Raw genomic sequence first — 13961 nt, 5'->3', positions numbered from 1 at the left:
ATTTCATATAGCCGTCTTTAATTTGTAAACACTAAATCCCCCCCTTCCTGTCTCGCTTTCACACTTTTCTGCTCTCCTGTGTCTATCTTCCCGAATCCCTTCCTCTACTTGTCATTCATCCTCTTCATTCTTTTCTCTTTTTCTGTCAAAAGACAGCTTGATTGTACATCAGATGGGAGATCGTATATCTTCAGTGGGGTAAAGAAATGCTGAAGCTGTGTCTACTAATGTGCTAAACTTGTTTGCTGACATTAAGTACTCAAGAGCACCTTTGCTTGTGCGAGGTGATAAAAATAGATGAGGGAGAAAGCTTTCTGTTTGCACACACATATTGATGACTCTCCGTGGGATTGTCGAGATTAAACCAGCAACCTTGCATGGTCGCAGAGGATATTTTGCGCCGCTCCTAATCCACACAGGCCCATGTGATAGCAGGTAGCGCATATCCACAGGGTCACCTTGGGGTGTAATTGGAGGAAGTGAAGAGGGACAAAGAAGTATCAAGGAAGTAGGCAAAAGATGAAGCGGTACTGTGCCAGTGGGAGTTCTGCTGGAAGATAAGAGGCTGAAAAAGATGAAAGGTGGAAGAAGAGGAGGGTCTAGAAACAGTAGTTAATATCTTCTATCATTATTATTATTTTCTTTTTATATATCTATTTCTCCATCAGCCATCTTAGTTCACAAAGATCGTACGGAATCCCTCCATTGGGCTACAGGCCAAAAGTGCAGTGTATAGTCTACATATGGCTAAAATAGGGAAATATACGAACACACCTATAAATATTACAGGGAGCTTTGATCGCTCTCTTTGACTGTTTTATCTGTTTCATTAGATTTTTTTTTTATACCAGTTGTCATCACACTTTGTCATACATAGAGTTTGACCTTTTCAAGTTACCTCATAACAACCTGGATAAGAATAGTTTAAAACACAAACACACAAAAATTGGTCAGTGCATAGACATGTGTGTTGAACAGACGACCCCTTAGTGTGTTGACAGAGATGAATTCTAGCAAATAATTATCTAGCCACTGGCTACACAATTAGACCACACACTCACACTGTGAATACACACACACACACACACACACACACACACACACACACACACACACACACACACACACACACACACACACACACACACACACACACACACACACACACACACACACACACACACCACACACACACACACACACACACACACACACACTGCAGAGATAACATAACTCAGAGAAGCAAATGAAATTACACACTGTACCAAAGATTCATTGGTGTCTCTGTTCAAGATCCCAATCAATACCTTCACATCTCATTGCACTCCTATTTCACCTGAAGGAAGAGCCTTTGATTTGCCAGGCACGAGGCCACCACATACTGATAAGTACATACCACGCACGCACGCACGCACGCACGCACGCACGCACGCACGCACGCACGCACACACACACACACACACACACACACACACACACACACACACACACACACACACACACTGTGGTGTTATGCCAAGACCAAAGATGGTGCATTGACTTCATTTCATGTCACAGGAATAAACTCTAAATTCAGATGTAACTACTACTTGCTTTACATGAACTCATACCTTATTCTTAAGCTTAACTTCATTCTTCATCTTTTAATTTTAGCACATGTGCGCGCACTTTGGTTTATGGGTTCATATGTGTTGTATGGGGAAAATAGTGTGACTCATACATTTCCTGCAGATTTACTCTGAATACATTCGTAAATTACAACTTGTTGCCTAACCCTCACTCAAACTTAACCTTAGACTCTTAACACATGTTTTCACCTAAAACAAACCTCTATTTTTACCCTAATGAGTTATGCTGCAACCCTGTTTCGGTCCCAACCTGTATAGTAAGGCCACAAACATACACCTTTGAGCTGAACTATGAGCAAATGCATTTGCAAAGTTTAACACAGGTCTTAAGTTACTTGTTCTCTAATTGCTTATATCTCTCTCAGGGTAGAGGCAACATGTCATCAGCATATGGTGCACAAATGATGAATGAGAATGCACAGACGCTACTGTAAATCATCGGTGGGAATTGGATTACAGTTGACGTTGAATATTGTGTGAAACGGGGAAAGATACAGGAGAATAAAGAGGAGGGTTAACCCACAACATTGCAGCATTGCCCAAGGGAGGCAGCAAAAACAGCAGTAGCAAAGCCTGCCGATTTTCAGAGCACCACAAAATGAAGCCATTTAGAGGGGGAGATGGGACGGGAGATGGGCTGCAGGGAGGGAGGTGGGAGGAGATGGATGGGTGGTTGTAAGGATTACAGGGATTGCTCATCAGGCATTCAGAACACACATTCTCCCATACACCGCTCCCACAAGGTGCCCTTCACACATGCACACACATGAGCGTGTGCATCCACACATGGTAACGCCAGGGAGTGTACGCGTGCCCGTTTATATCCGACTTAAAAAAAATAAAAAAAAAAAGTCTAGAAAAGCAGAGCCATTTGTCAGATTTTTTTTCCTCAGCTGAATTTGGCTTTCATCCATCGCACCATTAGTTCATCTCACAAATGATATGAACTATGCTGCTACGAGAAAAGTCTGACGGATGACGACCTCAACTGCCCTTACAGTAAACTACCTTCTCAAAGCCAAATGCCAAAAAATGTTTGACACCGCAAAAGAAAAAGTACTGAATGATCTGTGGTCATGTGAAGCGATAGAGGTTCATATTCATTTGATCTTTCCCTTTGTCGTGATTTTTTTCTTTCACTCTCCTCAGTTTCCTTCTGAGCAAATCCTTCCCTCTAGTGACGAAGCCGTATACGAGTGTTGTGGTGTTCGCTACACATGAGACAAGAGGACAGAGTCAAGAGAGGGGATACAGTACAGTACATCAGAGAAATCCCTCTCTTCTACTCTCTCTCCTCCTCTGAGCACCTCAGCAGCAGTATTTTTTTAGTGTGTAAAAAATGAGAGCACTCCCACTCAAGATGTGACTGAATGTCATTATGCTCTGAGCCTTGATGCATTCACTCCAGCAACAATGGAATGACTCAAGTGTAAAGTCGCAAACACTCCTCCCACAGACACACTCACGTTTGTATCTTCCCTCTCTCTCTCTCTCTCTCTCTCTCTCTCTCTCTCTCTCTCTCTCTCCCTCTCCCTCTCTCTCATTGACTCCTAGATAACAGTTTTCCGGATGGGTTCGGAGGGTCATCAAGACATTGACCTTGCCATCCTCACAGCATTGCTCAAAGGTGGGTGTGTGTGCGTATCTGTGTGTTTGCTGGAGCACGAATCTAACACAGTAAGTGCCTTCCATTGCACTGCTACCTTCGAGGATTTATGTTATTTGCAAGATTTTGTACATAAAAGAACTGCAATACACTCTTTGAACACATCCCTCACACTGTCCTAGTTTAGGTGTCTGTGCAAAGCACACATGTCTTTGTTGTACATACTTCAGAGTGCAGGAGTAAAACATCTGTGCTCCTCATGTCTTTCTTAAAGCTCCATTAAGTCAGTTTTTGTTGCATCACACGGCTGAAAAACTCTCAAGCACGTTTGCAATGCAAGAAAAAAATAATCAAACACAATATATACCGCACTGGGTAAATCAAACAAACAAAATGTCGCGTTTTCATACATGTTTAGTTACATTCACCCATTCACTCACACCCCAACGGTGACAGCTGCTGTGCAAGTTGCTTCCACACCATCAGGACGTGATGGGGGATTGAACCGTCAACCTTGGGATGGAACGCCAACCCACTCTCTCAAATCTCCACTGAGCCACAGTTACCTCCTTACCACCTTAATTCTCCTTGTATTAGCCAGATGTGAAGCTGGAATCGATCCTCAATGAGCTATCCATCATAATGCATGGAGAAGATTACTTTCTCATAATTTCTATTATTATTATTTCTCCTACCTCTGACCTTGTTGGCTGCAGTATGAAAGCAGCTTCAGATACGCATGGAGTTCTGTTTTCTAAATTTGTGGGTTTGAATTGTGGTAAGTCTAATCTCTTTTGAGGTATATGTTTCAAATCAGAAAAGCAATGGCTCAACGAAGTAGAAGAGCATTAATATCACATAAGTTGTTGTTTTTTTTTATTTTTTATTATTTCTGAGAATCAGGCCACAAAGATAAAACTTAAAGTAACTTAACAGAGGTTTATAGGTCCCATGTTCCATAGCTATTCAGGGTCTGAGAAACATTGAGTAGTTTAGAATCGGTTATCAATTCAGCAAAAAACAATAAACTGTGCTGGGGTTTGTTCCTCTGAGGTGAGCAGGCAGTAGTTTAAAGGCTTATATCTTTGTAGAGTCCACCTCCACATATCACACATTGATGCTGAATAATAAATCTGAATGGCAACAGTATGATAAAATCTTGAGACGTGACTCAGTAAAATATACAGCATGATACACTCGTGCAGCAAATAACTACTCGTGCCTGGCATGCTGTTAGTCTCTGTATTGATGAAGGCAATTTTTCAGTGTTTGCAGCAAATGGCAAGACACGAGGCGGTGGTCTGCTGCTTTATGTATCGGACTCTACTGGATTACACACTGTAAACTTTGTTAGACTTGAATTCCTAAAACTCAGTGGCATTGCAAAGCTATATTTTGGTCAAGCTTCATCATACATATGGTATGTATGGTGGTACACTACTCTTTACTACAGAAGAGCATAATCTGAAATGCTCATGTTGAACTTGTAGTGTATGTATGCACACACGATCAAAGTACACATATACACAGATGGTTTTCATGGTATGTTTGGTACTTCTGGTGATTTGTTATGGGTGTAGGGCTTCCAACAGATTAGACATTTCAGTAACATTTCAGGGTGCAGCACTACATGGTTTGCTGGGAAAGTATCGTTATTTACTGCTGTTTTGTACCGACTGACAGGATTTGGGATGTGTACTTCTACTACTGCCATAAGTATAGGATGATGTTTCAACTGTAAACATTTCAAAATCTTCCAGAATGCAGAAAAATAGAGCTTTTCATATGTAATTAAAAAGGACTTGATACCAAGAAGCTGGCTAGTTTTGTGAGATTCCAGTTTTCTATGGCAACTTTTGCACAACTGACTGCTGTTTCATCACATTCAGTGGACACATCCTCTACAGCTTCAGAGAACACTGATATGTTTTTCACGATTTTGGGATGGGAATTTTACTTGACCAGTAATATATTTATTTTCTGACATGGGTTGTCAAATGGGAAAAAAAAGAAAACAACAAAGACCTTAGATAGATTTTAAATACCTGAAATAGAGGGCTGCTGTAGATCAGGATTGTTGGCTATCCCTAAAATTGCTGGATAAAAGATTGTGGCTCTTTGGACCACTGTTTCTAGGTCCTCATTATTGGGTGGACCCAACATGTCTTTTTATATCAGAGGCCAAACACAGTCTGAGCAAGTTGGACCTGATGAAAGATGTTTGGCTCTGTACACTTGCCCATTTCTCCTGCACCCAACACTTAGTCTCAGTGGTCATAATGCTTTGGCAAAAGCTGGACACACACTAACACATTGTGACGCATTGACCAATGAGCACAATAGACAATTGTAGTCAATGCTATTAAACTAGGCCTCTACTATTCCAAGTCCTCTAACCTGCTTCCCACAGTCATGTTTACACACACACACACACACACACACACACACACACACACACACACACACACACACACACACACACACACACACACACACACACACACACACACACACAGAGAGAGAGGATTCAGAGATCTATATTTTCGATTGGCTTCAGTGGGTTGTATTGACGATGGTTGCTGCTCCTTCTCTCTCTCTCTCTCTCTCTCTCTCTCTCTCTCTCTCTCTCTCTCTCTCTTCCTCCTCCTCCTCCTCCTCCTCCTCACAGGCGTGTGTACAAAGAAACAGCGAGTCTTTTGGGACTGTTTAACAATTCAGAGCATATGATTGACTATCTCAGCAATTGTTCCTCTGAGACGTTCCAGTCCACAAGGGAGAAAGCGTCAGAAGTAGAGTTTGGATAGAGGCAGAGGGGGAGATAAATCAGAGTTTAAAATAATTTATGTCTTGCTGTCAAGTCGAGTATGATTTCTTTAGCTGACATATCACCCCATGATCCTTACCTTTGTCTGAGTCTCCTGCTCTCTCAATCCATCCTCATGTATTCTGTTGGTGACATGTATACTGTACATCAATTTTTGTTCTCTTGATACCCCTTCTCTGTCATTTCTCTTCACACTGTGTTGGAAGTTAGATTGTAGGGATTGAACTCAAAGAAAGAGGAAACGGTAGATAAAATAGAAAATGCAGACGCTGAAGAAGAACGTCAACAAAACATGTTTCAATGCACTTTATGATCAACAGCACGAGAGCTGATTAACATGAAAGTCTTTTAAAACCATTAAGGCTTTTAGTGTAAAATGAAATCTGCCACATCCTGCCTGAGAGCTTCCTTAAAACATTGGATTAGACTCCTTCGCAGAAGAACTGAACCACTGCCTGGAGCTCAACAAAACACAGCTCAGGCAGGAATATGTGGTGTGAAGAAAACAGAGAGAGAGTTGAGGGGAAGGAGAAAATCAGTGTGTGCGAAAGATTTAAGAGTGTTGGGCAGAGACCGAGTAGTAAGGGAACAGCAGCAGATGACACATGGAGTAAGTAGGGGGAGATGGGTAGTAATTGATGGTGTACTGTCCGAGGTCGTCAATATCCTGAGGATTGGATATATAAAGTCAGCTGGCTCCGGTTCAGCCTCCCCAGAGGCTGACACAATGAAGCCACAGGCCCTTGATAAAGCAGGGCCACCCTGCCTGCTCATATACACACATCTCCACTAAAGCTTTTAATAGTAGGCTCTGCATCTTATTAGTGGTACTGTGTCTAAACTCATACCATTAAGTTACAGTAACACTGTAGAGACCCTAATAAGTCAGAGGGAGGACTATTTAATGTGATAACGGTTGGCTTATTAAAAATCACACCACCTTGACAACAGGGATTAATGTTGTATGTGGTTGACAGTAATTTTTAAAAGGAAAAAAAAGGGTTAGAGGAGTTAGGTTCTTGGGTTTGTCAATGTTTGAGGGGTACAGATAAATTATTCATGTGAACAGCAGACTGTGACTTTGTGTTCGATCTCACAAGTCAACAGTGGCTGAAGAGGCTGCAGATAATCTCTCGCAGTGGGAGTGCGAGGGAGCAAATGAAGTTAACATGCAGATCAGTTACCAGTCAGGTTTGGTGTATGTTAATTAGTTTTCTTTGTGTGAAAAAAAACAAACAACTGAGATTAAGACGGCTTTAAAATCAATGTTTTTAATGCATGTGCTTTACTGCAGGTACTTCAATTTCTTCTTCACGTTACAAAAATATGCATTTGAAGTCATTTGGTTTAACTGCTACAAATGATTTTTAGTCCTATTTGACAGGTGACAAGTCGCAGAAAATAAAGGAAAGGAGCCAGGAAATAACTCAACTGAGTAATAAAAATTTCAAAACCTCTGCAAGCACAGTGTAGTTTATTTTAGTTACATGACCAGCATCAATTCCTTTTCTTATGGAAATCTAAGTTATTGAAGCTGTGAATCTCTCATTAGCTTTACAAATGCCAGCCTGTCCTTCACCAAACAGTAATAAAGTGCATTGGTGACAGGATTCTCTCTTATATACTCAAAATATTCTCAACTTTCTGTTTTGTCAGTCTCCTCTTGAATAAAACAACATGTCCTTCACTCAGAGTTGCTGTGGACTATTTGGTTTGCTCAGAAAAACACTTTTAGTTTTGATATGTGATAAACACAGCGATGGTCCAAATGATTTTCAAGAACACAAAGAAAACATACTCATCCACATTGTTTGCAGAGATGACGTGAAGCATCAAATCGAGGGATGAATAAAAAAAGAAGCTTTTATTCCCCAATGTAAAGACATGTTGAAGTAAAGGTTACAGCAGAAGAAAGCTCTGAGTGGATCTGTCCCTATAAACCCCCTCTAACAGCGGATAACATGAACACAAAGTCTGGCAGTTAATTCCAGGAGGAAGCTCTTACTCTTTTAATTATTCATTGCTGAATCATTCTGGGCTTATTGGCAATCAGATCACCATACCTTTAAGAGTTATGAGTTCTTTAATCGCGTACATACTAAGACGTAAAAGGCAAGCTGAGGGCAGGAGTTTAGGATGATGGACTATCATTATCTCAACTGAAATAAAATGCAAATTATCATCTGCAGTTAGATCCTGACAGGTCATGTCTTCATGGAAATATTAGTGGTGAATGCTAAAATTCTATCTATTATGCATATGCCCTGCTTCACTGTAGACCTGCACATACAGGTATTTTGTAAGTTCATGTTTCCTATATGACAGCAACAAACACACCTTCATGTCTTCTGGATCTTTTAGCAAACCTTCATGAATCACAGAGTGCAGATGGTTTTGACTAAAAGCCGTAGAATGAACATGTGTTTGGAGTGATACGATCACAAGCTGGGAGTCCGAAAGACGACCGTGAACAGGCACCAAAGTGCTTTCAGTCAAACCACTTCTTGATGTGGTCAGAGACGCATCTGAGGTGGTAACACAATCCGATCTCAAGTGGTTAACCCAAAACTGCTCATACGGACAAGTGTAAGCGGTCGGCGTCAGGGCCCACCACATGATATCGGAAACGCATGTGGTGGGCCGTTTGTTCAGACGTTAATGCCACGTCTGAACAGGCTCTTCGTCAACAGTGCAATCACTTCCCATCCCTATGAAATAGTAAAGAGCCATGAGTGTGATAAACCACACCATCAGAAACACCAACACAGTCCAGGACAGATGGACATGTACAAGTACATTTGATAGTTTAACAGTACAGGTGCTGGAAGAGAAAGTTACAACTCTTTGACTTTACAACAGATGGACTATAGGTATAAAATAACGCACATGGTTCTGTTGCAAAAGGCTCCACACTCGGTCAGCAGAGCATCAACTCGCTGAAGGGAAATGAAGCTGCTGCACCTCATAAAATCCTCACATCCACAGCAGCAACTCGATAAAGAGACTGGAAATCGCAAATGTGGTGAATCTCACCTCAGTGAAGAACAAGTCATAATATAAATAACTGAATGTAAGAATCAATCAGTCTTTCAGACAATGAGAGTGAGGAAGGAAGGGGCGAGATCAACCGAAACATTTATTTAATTTTCTTTCATGAGTAGGGAACCAATAAAGCTTCCAAAACAGGTGGTCACAATATGTCAACATGAGATAGAAAATATCCGACAAAAAAACTTATATAAAATCCATAAAGGCCTAAAAGAATATGTAAAAAGTGACATACAGTCTGAAATGTTGACATGCATAACCAGGGAAAGTAGTAAAAACCACAGAGGAGTCACCTATTCTAAAGATGTTGATTATTAAAATTAAATAAACTTAACAGTAAACAGTGGAGATTGTCGTTTTGGAATACTGGCACATTGTTCAGTTAAAGTGAAACTTCATCATGTTTTTTGACCCCCACCAGGTGCCAACGCTTCAGCACCGGACCAGTTGAGTTTGGCTCTGGCGTGGAACAGAGTGGACATTGCACGCAGTCAGATTTTCATCTATGGACAGCAGTGGCCTGTAAGAAACATCCACAGTACAGCATGAGTGTAAATACTGTAACTGCAATTTTTAATTCTAATAAATTGATCATTCAAATTAGAATTATAAGAAAATAATGTGCCTCATTTTTGAATTGTTCATCAAATACATTTGAAAATTTTTAGGTAATCATGCATGAAAAAAGTGGCTTGAATTAGTGAAAATAAAATCATGTGTAAGTTGTGGTTTGCAAGGTGTAAGCGCTGTGCTTTCTGTGCGGTGTGTGCCTCAGGTTGGCTCCTTGGAGCAGGCGATGCTTGATGCCTTAGCTCTGGACAGAGTGGATTTTGTCAAGCTGCTGATTGAAAACGGAGTCAGTATGCACCGTTTCCTCACGCTTTCCAGACTAGAGGAGCTCTACAACACGGTAATAACCAGCACACAGAGTACACACAATGTTCCCCCCTTTTTTTTTCCCCCGTTTTTTTTCTCCTCAGTACACGGTGTATCATCTTTCTCCATTTCCCCTACAGCGACACGGCCCATCAAACACACTGTACCACCTTGTCAGAGACGTCAAAAAGGTACGACCCCCCACTGCCGTTCTCTTAGCTCCGTGGCTGTACAGACATCATATGGGAATGTTGTATATCAAAAGAGACATGTATGACTACATAGAGTTTCAGTTGCTTTTCTGTGGTGTGGTGTGGTGTGTTCTGTTTCTCGGTTTGCATTTATCTGTGTTTAGATTTTTTTTTTCCGGTAGCCCTAGTTGCTGATAACTGCAAATAGAGGCTGGCTTTTCTCTTTCAGCTGGAGTTGCGGGCTGCAGTGGCTGTGTATAGCTATGCACGACTCCCATTCCTCTCATTACTCCTTAAGAATTTACCCTTTTTCTTTCTCCAAGGCACACAACACCATGGTAAACAAACAACACATGTATTAAATATTGTTTTATCCACAGAGCCGAAGTGAGGCCACTGTGGAACTGCTGTAAGGCTTTCGGAGAAGTCGTCAGTAGACCCGCCAGTTGTCTCAGATTTAATTTGTATAAATAAAGGCTTCATTCAGAGAGGTCTGGTTGTATATCAATGACAGCATGACTTCTTTAGTCAATGCTTTTGCATGGGCCAATCCCAGCTTCATGTTTTATTTTTGAGTTGAAACTATGAAATAATGTGCAGGTTTTAACTAATGATTCATTTTGAAACTCTGCAGTTTGATTACCTGTTACTTAGGCATTTCCTATAGTGCACGTGACAGCTCGTCGTAGAGGAAAACAACCTAGATTTCACAGTCTGCACGTGTCTGCACTCCAATTAGGAGTGATTCCACTGTTGAGAGGTGATAGCGAGGTCAACACCACCACCATTAGCACTGGAAAGTCTTCATTAATTAACATGTTACTCAATGTAGTACCGCTTGCTCCTCTGAGAGTTGCTGAAGAAGTTTTGTATTGTAATCCCTCCTTTTTTTTACCTGCCTCGCTGTCTAAAAGCGCGTCTGTAAGCTCACGCTGACGCAGAAAGAATCTGTTACACAACATATCACAACTCCATTTCACTAACGTGCAAAACAGGGTGCGTAGTGCATGGCCTAATATTACCACCTTCTTTTTGCAGAGCTGTGTGTAATCCGCTGTAGTGTCGCTGGGTGTTTGTGTGTCATTGCTGTATCCTTGTACAATGCTAATTAGATTCAACTGCAATCCCTCAGGTCGAGTCTCCATGTCATCGCCGTTTCCTTCCTTTCTCATTATACTGTGAAGATTGCTGGGCCGCACTGTCAGCAATTGGCAGTTATCATTGTGTTTCAAATTGCAGGTGTTGTGTTCATATTGGTGTTGAGGATCAGCGTAGGTTGCCTTCAGGTTTAATCTGGTCCGTTCTTTGGACTGTATCAAAGCTGGATCAAGAAACAGGGAAATCACCGTGGCTGGCCTGTAGACTACAGCTGCCAAAGCCCAAATTGGTTTTCCAGCAGAATAAATGAACAATGCTGATTTGTGGCCTACGGTGTGTAGCAATGCATCCTGTATCTTAGGGTTCGCATTACAGGAAACTGAGTAAACGTGGATAATTAAAAATCCAAGAATGAGTCTGTGATTGAGCAGATCTGCCATTAAAACCACATTGAAAATGATGACCTTGTAAGTTACTAATAGTGCATGTTTACGATCGTTGTTCTGAAGAGTTCAGCTCAAGGTTAGGCCCGAGGCTTGAATAAAAATGTCTAAGCTGTTGCAGTGTCTGCCTCTGCTGTGAGGTGTGGAGGGAGTGAGGAGAAATTAAAGAGGTTCTCTTTAAAGCAGTTTCCCAATTCACCAGCCTGCATAAATCCAGAGTTTATAATCTGTACTGGAAAATAATGGACTGGAGGAATGTATCTTCTCAAACACAGTGTAATTTAACTGATATTAACTTAATGTTTCCAAACTACAGTTAATTTTTTTTTTTTAAAGGTGGGGGGGCATTTACATACAGAAATGTGTTAGTATAGGTTTTTTTTTAATGTAAATTCAAACAGTCATAATTCCTACCTTCAAATTCATCAAATCTCTCAAATGAGAGGTTCCAGGTTTGATGTAAAATGTTTAAAAAGCACTAGTGGAACATGTTTCTTTTAAAGCAAAGTTATTTCTTACTGCTGGTGTCTTCTCTGCTGATGTTTATACAGTTAATAAGAATTCTGAGGAAGAAAATATGTATAGATCAGTAAGTCTGACAGGCACTTTTAAAAAGCTCTCCGAGCAGTTTATAATCAGCGTTTTACACTGTAGAGACGTTAAACCTCTCTTTTTCTTTACTTTTTTTTTGTTGGGGTATTTTTTTGGGGGGGGTTTCGTCTTTAAAATAACTTCTACAGTTGGAAAGTATTTATTTCACTTTCACTGGTTTTTGTGGGATAAGCTGAGCATGTAGCAGTTCAATGCAATAATGAACAGCACAGAAAAGCTATTTGGCATCGCCAGAAAAGATTTGTCAAATTCTTAATGTTTGACTTACATAAAAAGATAAACCTAACAGGATTCAACCAGTTGACACAAAGACTCCAAATGGATCAAAATATCATCACACAATTTCTCAACAACGCTTGTAATCACCGGTGTCAGTATTTACTTTGGCGAAGATAATGCAAAAAATTGACCTGTTATTTTTACCTTAGAAACTGTTTCCTACACCCAATCTAGAATTTAACAACAGATTTAAAATAATTTGCTCTGGACACATAAACATTAGAAATATTTGAAGGCTTTTCAACAACTCAGAATGTCCGACTCTTTTCAGGGTACGACATGTTACACATAGTGGTGGAAACCCTATTATGTCAAGTTCCTTTGTCATTTCTGAAAAGGTGTGAGGTCATCTGTCTGAAATCTTACGATTAATCCCAAGGTAGTGATCCTAATTAGACTAACACATATAAGTTTAAAAAGAAGGAATTAAGCATTATTGGGTGGTCTGGTAAAAGTCTGTTTATGAAAGCCATTCCAATTAGATGTGTTGGGGATTTCATATGAGTAATGCATGCCGGAAAACCTTAAAACCTCTTGCAGCCATGAGGATTATGGGTGAAAGAGTGTCAGATTTTCCAGCAAGCCAGTACAAAAAAACTGGTGAGCATTTAGGCAGAACATGGAGAATAAACATCCAATGTTAAAGAAGCAGTTTTGAAGCCAAAGGAATACTTTAGTTTTATACAAAAAAACTGTAATGATTTCATACGACTAAAGCATTCAAATAGATTTTTTTTTTTTTTTTAAGTGTTCACTTAATTTGTTTGAAAAAGCCAACATGTTTCAAGTGCATGTAGTCTTTCCTACAAGGCCCCACAGAGTGCACAGTCCTTCACTTAGTGATGAGTAGAACAGAAAAGATTTTCAGTATCAGTGATGGCAGCAGAGTGGAAACGGTGTCAGTACAGGTGTAAAGACATATCAAGTAGCTGTTGTATCTCCAAGGAGCAGTTCAGACCAGGATAATGGCTTCAGGGTGTGAAGGTAGTGGTGAGGGCACGAGGAGGAGCGCCGATTGTTGACATGGTTTTAGTCCCGACATGAAAGAAACTCTGCTTCAATAATGACTCTCCCCTCCAGCCTTAATAGCTGCCCGTCTATCTTTCCATGCTAGTGCCACTCTCTTCCAGGCTAATGACTCATTTCCACTTTTCTTTCTCTTCTCCTCTCTTCAAGACTCCATTGAACCTCAATGGGAAGGTCCCTTTATTTCCCTAAATGCAAATCGTTTAAAAAGAAAAAAGAAAAGAAAAAGAACATTTTGACACTAATTGTGCTCGGACATTACACTCAGTAACTGAAACCACACCTGAGAATGAATCATTTCCTCACTTTTGTGGTGAACTGAAGTGACGT

The 13961-nt window shown here is 40.6% G+C and overlaps 1 protein-coding gene across 6 annotated transcripts in view; it reads left to right on the top strand.

Annotated features, from left to right (window-relative positions):
* The window catches only part of trpm3 (transient receptor potential cation channel, subfamily M, member 3), a gene marked incomplete at both ends in the record, with an annotated part of 151527 nt that overhangs the window by 112495 nt on the left and 25071 nt on the right, over positions 1–13961 (top strand). For all 6 annotated transcript variants that reach the window (XM_080498788.1, XM_080498789.1, XM_080498787.1 and 3 more), the window contains 4 exons: positions 3183–3255; positions 9528–9628; positions 9882–10016; positions 10123–10173. In XM_080498788.1, coding sequence (XP_080354914.1) covers positions 3183–3255; positions 9528–9628; positions 9882–10016; positions 10123–10173 — 360 coding nt within the window. The remainder of the gene's footprint in view (positions 1–3182; positions 3256–9527; positions 9629–9881; positions 10017–10122; positions 10174–13961) is intronic.

This window comes from Blennius ocellaris (genome assembly GCF_963422515.1).
Source record: "Blennius ocellaris genome assembly, chromosome: 7".
NCBI lineage: Eukaryota > Metazoa > Chordata > Actinopteri > Blenniiformes > Blenniidae > Blennius > Blennius ocellaris.
The sequence above is the reverse complement of the archived record's forward strand: the minus strand, read 5'-3'. Positions and strand labels throughout refer to the sequence as shown.